This window comes from Vicia villosa, linkage group LG2 (genome assembly GCF_029867415.1).
Source record: "Vicia villosa cultivar HV-30 ecotype Madison, WI linkage group LG2, Vvil1.0, whole genome shotgun sequence".
Classification (NCBI taxonomy): Eukaryota; Viridiplantae; Streptophyta; class Magnoliopsida; order Fabales; family Fabaceae; genus Vicia; species Vicia villosa.
The window spans coordinates 230,047,131-230,056,107 of record NC_081181.1 but is presented as its reverse complement, the minus strand read 5'-3'; the positions used below and the strand labels follow the sequence as shown (position 1 = coordinate 230,056,107).

The window sequence follows — 8,977 nt, the reverse complement described above, 5'->3', positions numbered from 1 at the left end:
TCCTCAAATATACGAACATTCTCAAAATTTATTTGAAACGAAAGTTATAGAAAACTGAACTTAACAGCAAATAAACATGAACATTGGATGTGAAAATGATCTGTAATTGCATTATATATATATATATATATATATATATATATATATATAGAAATCAACATATTACAACAATTATGCAATTCTTGATGCTATCTACACAATACACCAACACATATAAATCAAGCAAACTTAAGAAGCAAATAATGATAATACAATTGAACAAAAAAGAAATTCAAATTTTCGGTCAGTTAAGCTTCAAATCAAGGAGTTACCTAATAAAAATCCACTCAAGAAGTTGTAAAAATCCACCTGACCACCATTAGTTTTCCCCTTCACATGCAGAAAATTCTCAAATCAAGAAACCCTAATTGAAGAATGTGTTTTGCTGCATAAAAACCTAAACAAACTCATTTACAGAACTCCAAAAGTCATTAAAAATCAATTGAATTGAATGATTATTATGAACATATTTACAAAATATTATTGAAAAAACAAAAACAATTGACGGCAGCACGTACCGGAACCAAGGATGCAGTGAAACACAATCACAAACTTAAACAAACCTGCAAAACAAAAAATACCAACAACAAATATGCAGTGAAATAATACAAGTTTGACAAAATCACTATTTATAAAACCAGTTGTTCTATGTTATATTGGAAGATATTGAGAAATTTCAACAGTGAGATTTGAGCAATTTTTCTTACCTCTAACCAAGTCTCCAGATCTGTAAAAACTAACCCAACAATGACCCATACAAAATGGTATACGAAAATGGTTTTGAGGTGAGGATTATGAAAATGGGTTAGATGAGGACATAAACACGAAACAATAGATGGAAAAGACATACCTTTGATAAATTCCCGGGTTAGTTGTGAGAAGCAAACTTAGAAATGAAAAAAATGGGAGTCTGGTTTTATTTTGTTCAGACTTTTTAGGGTTTGAGAAGAGATAAGAGGGAAGGAGAGAAAGAGAGAGATGAGAGAAAACGTGGAAAAGTGAGAAAGAAGAGAATTTATTTCCTTGCAAAGCTGTGTCTTTGGTTGGAGGGAAAAGTTTTGTTTGCAAGGACAACAATTGAAAAATCTGACCAATGAGAACACAACGTTTGACAAGAAGTATTGTTTAATTTGTTAATTACGTGAATATCTTTTTTTAAGGATAAAGATATTTGGTTATAAGGGCAAATTGGTCAGTTTGGTCAATACTTTAGTATTGGATAGATAGTAGATAGTTTGATACAAAGACAAAACCACTATAACATGTTGAAATAGTACATTGCAATTACTTTTAAAATCAAGTTTGCATCTTTATCATCAAATCTTTGTAAGTAACTTCCTACATATTCTTGTTCAAAAAAAAAAAACTTCCTACATATTCATTCCACTTTGCGGCCATACAACACTCCACATTGCAGTTTCTGATTCAAACCGCGAAATGGGAACCATTTCAAACCTAACTAACACTCTTCCACTCCACATTCGAAAATTCAAATTCCCATCATCTTCTTCATCTTCATCTCCCTCTTATCGTTTTCCTCTCTCTACTCTCTCATGTTCCATTCCAGAACCCGAACCCAAAACCACAACTTCAACTTCCAAAACCCCTAATTCCAACTCCAATGCCACTTCCTATTTCCCAAAACGCGGCCAAACCCTCGAATTGCTCTGCGAATCCCTCGCTTACAAAGGCAAAGGTCTATGCAAAGTCGCCGATACCGGTTTTGTTGTCATGTGCGACCGTGCACTTCCCGGCGAACGCTTCATCGGACGTATCACTCGGAAAAAGGGTAATTATGCTGAAGCAACTAAGCTTGAAACTTTAACTCCTCCTTTTGACACTGTAGATGCACCTTGTGTCTATGTTCCTCATTGTGGCGGTTGCAAGACGCAGAATTTGGCTTATCAAGCTCAGGTTAAAGCTAAAGAGGAACAGGTTTGTAACATAGAACATGTTTGGATTCGTTTATTCGAGTTTATCTAGTATCGTATTATCTAGTGTAGTAAGCACTTTTGTGAGACCATTTGGAAGAATTTGTAAAATATGCTTAAGCATGTTCATAGGCGATTTTCGGTTTATTTTCATAAATTCTGAATGATAGCTTATGCTAACAATTTATAGTTTATATACAAACATTTATAAGATAAATACAAACAGGTTCGCGATTTAGTCATACATGTTGGGAAGTTTTCTCAGAAAGAATTGGAATTGCTTGGGATTATGAAGCCTATTGTTCCATGTGATATTCAATTTCATTATAGAAACAAGGTTGGTTTGTTAGTCAATTATTGCTCTGTTTGGTTTTGTCATTTGCAAAAACTAAATATTCGATGCAGATGCGTTTAGTTAATAATTAAGATGTGTTGTGCTCTGTTTTCTTTCTTGTCTAGATGGAATTCTCATTTGGTCCATATAAATGGTTGCCTAAAGAGTCAGTGCACGAAAGAAATGTTGATGGTGGAAGTGAAAATTATGCACTTGGATTGCATGTTCCTGGTTTTTTTGATAAGATTATAAATGTTGACAAATGCTTACTTCAAACTGATCCTGCTAATAAGGTATGGAATGTTATGAATTTTTTTGTTTTTTGCAATTCAACTGTTTGTTTCTGTTACAGTAACCTACACTTATTTGATTTCCTCACGTTTTGACTTGAACATCTGAATAGGTTCTTGCAGCTATCCAAGAGTGTTGGAGGGAACCACAACTTGGTTTCTCTCCTTACAATGTTCATTCACACGTAGGATTTCTTAAGCATTTGATGCTGAGAAGTGGAAGGTATTTAAGTTATATTTTGTGTTCCCTATCTATATTGTTTTTGCTATACGTGGACACTGAAGTTTATGCATCTATATTTGTGAACCATAGTGTTTGGGTTGAGCCTTAATCAACTATACAAAACTACCTTATAAGGTTAGAGTCAGAGATACCCACAACTTATAACCACAGTTGAAACTAAATAACTATCCAATGTGTGACACTCAACACACGCCTCTGGCGCCCAAGAAGGTAGGAATGGACATCTGGAGCGTTACTTGGGTGACTCAATAATGAGTTAGAAAAATATCATAAACTTTGATACTATCTTAAAATTTGTGTTGAGCTTAACTCAACCACACAAAACCAACTTATATGGTGAAGGATGCCCACCGCTTATAACCACTATTCAAACCACATCATTATGCAATGTGGGATTCCATACGCCGGATAATGTTCAGACATTGTATTTAGATGGGCACAAAGTTGATTTTATCTCTGAAAACTAGGGCAAAGGTGCTGGAGGATATGTTACAAAGATAAAAAATTTAAATTTCATCGAATCTTAAGATAATTATAGTTTCCACTATGTTTTTCAATTCCAAAATTTCAAAAAACTTCATAAAGTATATAAAGTGAGCACTGATACCTGAAGAAGGAATCAAATTTAAAGGAGTGAAATAACGATGTTTCATTTGAAGGGTACCTTGTTTTCTATCAATATTAACATTTAAATTTTTGATCCAGGGATGTAACAACCGGTCTGCCTGAAATAATGGTAAACTTTGTGACATCTTCCTACAAGCCTGAGCTGCTGAAGGTCCTAGTTGATAAAGTTTCTGCATTTCCTGAAGTGGTTGGTACTTAAGTTTTTCAATTTTTTTGTTACGATTATACATTCTGCTTCAGCTTCTCCGCATATATTTCTTCGTTAACTTTCAAAATCCCTATAAAACTGTTATGCTTTGAACTAAGTTCTGTTTCTGTTGAAGATATTAAATATTCAAGTGCTTCTTTCCATTCATCAACTTAAGCATATATGAGATTTGATCTTAACATGGTGGTAGAATTTCTTTGATCAAGTGGTATAGAGTTTTGAGTTTTGGTGCTCCATTATTCATGATAAAATTTTAATTAATTTTTATCCAAGGTAAAATGGGCTAGTACATTCTCAATGCTTCAAGCCATTAACACTAGAGCCTAGAGGAATGTCTAAATGACATGAAGCTATTTGGTGCTTTCTCTGAACATCTTAAGCTTTTAGGATAATTGATGCTTAACAATATCTGTCAATTTTATTGACCCCTAAGTTTCAAATTTCAAGCTACATCAGGGGAATTGTTCCTGTAACATCCCGCACCTGTCAGTTTGATTATCCCCTATATTTCAAAATTTAAGGTATATCAATGGGATAGATCCTGTAACATCCCACTACTAAATAGGGAGGGGGGAACTGAGGTGATGCTGAGCGAATTATTGTTTGGGTTGTCCTGAAGACGATTGGCACTGAACTATGCTTTCTAAATCATGCTTTGAATTTTTTATGCGGGATGACAGAAGCAATAAAGGGGATATGTAAGAAATCTCATCAATGTAATTATTAACAATTTAGTTTTATGGACGGGTGTATTTCAAGATTTTTATGACAAGCGTATTTAAAAAAAAAAAAACTGATTTTAGTTTTGGGTAAAATTTTCATTTTTGCATGAGTTTCCTTCTCACGTTGTCATTTTTTTTTCAATATTTGAACCTAACTGTCTCTTGTTTTGTGTGTAGATATTTCACCTTATTAACCTGTTTCCAAACTATATGTATATATTGTATTTAGTACCATTAAGTTCCTTCTCTGCATGTATGATAGGCAAGCATCATGAATAATGTAAATACTTCTGTTGGTAACACATCTGTTGGGGAGGAGGAATACACTTTGCATGGGAAATCTAGCATTACAGAGACCTTAAGAGGGCTTACCTTCCAAATATCAGCAAACTCTTTCTTCCAAACAAATACTCATCAGGTTTACAATATGCTAAAAATTATCAGCAAACTCTAGCATTACAGATCCCATCTCATATTTTATATCTTAAATTGAATCATGACCATCGGCAAAGAAATATAACTAGTATGTTTCCTATTAGGCAGAAGTGTTGTATAAACTGATAGAAGAATGTGCTGGCATCAAAGGAGATGGCTCAGAAATTGTCCTTGACCTGTTTTGTGGAACAGGCACCATAGGTCTTACACTTGCCAGAAGGTAAGCTTTAATCTTCATTTGGTTTTACTAGTATTTTAGGACAAACAGTCAAACAATTAAATTAATGTCTGCTCTTCTAATTTTGAACAGTGTAAAGCATGTTTATGGCTATGAAGTAGTTCCTCAAGCCATTGCAGATGCCCGACTTAATGCAAAGTTAAATGACATACAAAATGCAACATTTGTTCAGGGGGATCTCAATAAAATTGATGAGAATTTCGGGAAGAATTTTCCTAAACCGGACATTGTTATTTCAGGTTTCATTGCTCTGCATTTCCCTATTCCTTCATATTCCTTTGTTATTTTTTTCTCAATTTGTTTGGCTTGTTCAATTGATTAGAATTGACTGTAGTCTTGATCAGAAGTATATATGGATCTATCCTACTTGTTGAAAATGCCATTTTTGTTCACTTTTCCTCCATCCATTAATCTTGTTAAATAGCCACCATAGAGGCGCTATACCACATTAGTATTGTGGAATTTGGACATACTGATATTTTTCTGCGATACAATATTTAGTATTTAGTGTTATCAAGTAGCGGCGCTATAGCATTATTGCATAGCTGAGTTTTAACAATTTGCTATTTTCCACAATCTGCAATTGACCACTGAATTGAGTGAAGTTTCAATGAAGGCAAGCGGATAACTATTCTTCATTTGTATACATTCTAACGGTACTTGCTTGCTTTGTTTTGTGTTTTTCTTGAATGGAGGTGGATATGCTGGTTTATATGGTTCTTGGTAAATGTTTGCTTCAAGTTGTCAGCAGACAATTTCCATGTCAAAAAAACCAAATTAGCTCAATTTCAGTATTAACATGTTGATCATATTTATTCTTCACATTGACTAAAGATTACAATTAAAAATTCTTGTTGTCATTTGGTGTGACCAATACAGATCCCAACCGCCCAGGGATGCACATGAAGTTGATTAAATTCCTGCTAAATCTCAGGGCGCCTCGCATAGTTTATGTATCATGCAATCCTGCCACATGTGCACGGGACCTTGATTATCTCTGCCATGGTGTGGTATGTATAACTTTTTGTTTTTTTGTAATTTAGCTCTAGTTTTTTGAGATTCAGCTATTTGAGTTGCTGAATGTTTTGTGCAGGAAGAGCTGAATATAAAAGGGTGTTACAAGCTAATAAGCCTACAGCCAGTTGACATGTTCCCACACACACCTCATATTGAGTGTGTTTGCCTTCTGGAGCTTTGTTGATCTTTTTGATCCTTTAAACCTTTCCATTTCAAGGTTGGACACCATTTCATTTTCTCTGCTACATCTGAGACTACTTTGCAATTTGGACCTTGGATGTCTGATGAATTTTTAGTGAATTTCCATTCATTTAGATTATAATATTTGGCAAAAGAAAGATCAATTATTGTTAGGAACCCAAAATTTAAGAGGGAACAATTTATTGAGAAAACAGGAAGAATATGAGGGTAAAACTCTCCTCCAACAGTTTCCACTTTACAACAGAATCGCTGCTCTATTTACCAGAAGTTTAAAATACTTCATAATCATCCTCTTCTAGTTCTATCCATGTACTCTCCTATTTACACATGACACTCTATAACTAATCAGTTAACTAACTAACTTCCGTAACTAACTCCTCTTTATTCTATATCCTAACAATTATCACAACAGTTCCACTTGATTTTTTTTGTCTAATGTGACCACCGTCTTTTTTGTTTTGAACAACAAAAGCTAGTTGTTAGAAAGTTAGTGGGTGAGGATCAAACTCAACACTTTATGCCTCGCAGTCTCTAAGTCCTCAACCAATACCACCAAGTCACCTTATAAGTTATACCTTCATCTGTAATACAGTTTTTAATTTTTTGATGTAAATGAATGCAAAGTGCAATATTCAATAGGTAACCGCACTTCGGATTTATGCTTTTCAGAAGGATTAACTATGACATGCATCCATGGCTATACAATATGTCAATCAAAATTGCATATCCTCTTGCCCTGGATTTCTGTTCAGCATGATTATACAATTCTCAAGACTTCTTGAAGGGCTTCGTACTGCTAAAATATTAATATAATGACAATGGGTCACCTTTGTAAAATTACATAATGCTCATTCTATATGATGCTTTAGTGTCTGTCTTCTACTGATTGTATGGGTTGAAGTTGTGAATCATTGGTAGTTGGGACTGATATCCAAATATTTCTCCAGTTCTAATATCTATTTGTTTGCTTGCTTATTTACCCCCTTTTCTTTTCCTTATTTCTCTGTTTCTGCCATGTCTTCCAGGAGATAACAAGCTTGGTACTTGTTATAGGTCAAGGTTGGGTCTTCAAGGTGAAAAGTGGGAAAAACATACTTTCACGCTGCAAGGTTTGACTAATTTCTTGCCTAACCAAAGCTATTACAGTGTACGAAGTCATTTTAAATGGTAGTAGCATTGGCATGCATGCATATGATGAATGCATTGTTGCCCACTTTCTAGAATTTTTCTCATGTAATCTATTCATGCAGAGCCTCCAAAGGTTGAATTAATTTTTAACCTCCAAATGTGGATTACTATCCCACCTCACGTAACTTGCCTCATCACGATTCTTGCATAAACCTACACTTGTCAGACTCTGGCATAATTGATGAAGGTTGAGGTGCAAGTGCATGAAAATCAGATGTTTGGTCATATGAGTAAACAGTGTTCATTGTGAATATATCATAAATATTCAGTATGAAATATCATATTCTGTTCTTCACCTCTCTGTCTTCGTCTTTGTAATGTTTTCAAGATTAATAAGCTTTCGATTATTTGGATCGTCATATTATTATCATTATTCAAAGCCAGCTTTCAATGAAATAAAAAGAGTATTGTCTCAAAATTAAAGCAGCCACAAATCTTACAGATATATCCACAAACTTATATGCCAAACAAGACCTGTTTGATTCACCATTCTCATCTTATTATATAATGTATCTTTTTGTAGACCACTAACTAACGGTACCTTTTTGCAATTTGTTATATCTTTGGATTGAGTAATAAATTGTTAACTGCCTTGAAATATTTGATACGTCTGGTTGGACATGTCAAATGAACTTTAGAATTGAACCTCCAGCTGATATAGGTGCATTTCAGGATTACTAAAGTAGATCTTAGTTGATGGGCTTATTCAGTAAATAGCTGAAGCCCAAATAGATGGATCCATGATTTGTAGAATAATTGGGCCTGGCAAGATATTGGCACCCCCACTTTTGCATCTACCCATGATTGTTGAAGTCTGAAATTGGGAAATAAGATGGTTGTTATACATCTAACACCAACACCTACATTGAATGAAATGAGATGGTTGGTACATTGTTTAAATTCCAGATAGATATTGAAAATGAAAGCAGCATGATGTCATGTATAAATGGATGTGTACATGGAATATTGTAGAAGTGTACTTGGGGTATCAAAACTTATGTATTGATTTTCTGTGTCAGTTTAGATCCATTGAATCTGAGTGGAAGTAAATATAGTTAGATCTTGCATTAGATTCCATTAATTCAACAGCCGTAGTTCTGGATTAAAACTTGAAGAAAATGATGAATGAAATAATGGTAATTGAGTTATTTCTTCAACTATACAAGGAGGAGGAAACAAAAGAAAAGGACATAGATCATAATTAACATCATAGTAGGGTCTTACACTTGATTGTTGAGCTAGAGCCAATGAATGTGACAAGCCTAGTGTGTGTGTGTGTGTATATATATATATATATATATATATATATATATATATATATATATATATATATATATATATATATATATATATGCATGTTAGGAAGAAAAAACACAGTCACTGCCAATGACTGCGACAATTCATGTATGGTTGACATCATGCAGGAAATGGAAAGAGCTGGCAAATGGGGTTTAGTGTTCATTTGACATTACTATGTGAACTCTTTGAATGAAGGGATTGAGA

The 8,977-nt window shown here is 34.1% G+C and overlaps 1 protein-coding gene across 4 annotated transcripts; it reads left to right on the top strand.

Moving 5' to 3' along the window:
• Window positions 1-1,356: 1,356 nt before the first annotated feature.
• On the top strand, window positions 1,357-8,645 carry LOC131654186 (uncharacterized). Of its 4 annotated transcripts, none has more exons than XR_009299255.1 (12): window positions 1,357-1,974; window positions 2,197-2,307; window positions 2,430-2,597; window positions 2,708-2,817; window positions 3,544-3,652; window positions 4,658-4,813; window positions 4,935-5,050; window positions 5,141-5,307; window positions 5,948-6,078; window positions 6,162-6,302; window positions 7,340-7,395; window positions 7,537-8,645. XR_009299255.1 is itself a non-coding variant. In XM_058924609.1 (11 exons), exons 1-10 carry the CDS (start codon window positions 1,477-1,479, stop codon window positions 6,267-6,269), a joined length of 1,674 nt encoding a protein of 557 aa, XP_058780592.1. In that variant the 5' UTR covers window positions 1,357-1,476; the 3' UTR covers window positions 6,270-6,302; window positions 7,340-8,645. The 4 variants fall into 4 exon arrangements, 2 of the variants coding, with proteins under 2 accessions (XP_058780592.1, XP_058780591.1); XR_009299254.1 differs by having other exon boundaries at window positions 7,312-7,395; XM_058924609.1 differs by having other exon boundaries at window positions 7,340-8,645.
• Window positions 8,646-8,977: the final 332 nt, after the last annotated feature.

Excerpts from the sequence above, each read along its gene's own strand:
- LOC131654186 (XM_058924609.1), top strand. The coding sequence starts at position 1,477 with ATGGGAACCATTTCAAACCTAACTAACACTCTTCCACTCCACATTCGA. Across the intron at positions 2,308-2,429 it reads AATTTCATTATAGAAACAAG|ATGGAATTCTCATTTGGTCC; the intron begins GTTGGTTTGTTA and ends TTTCTTGTCTAG. Across the intron at positions 4,814-4,934 it reads TCCAAACAAATACTCATCAG|GCAGAAGTGTTGTATAAACT; the intron begins GTTTACAATATG and ends GTTTCCTATTAG.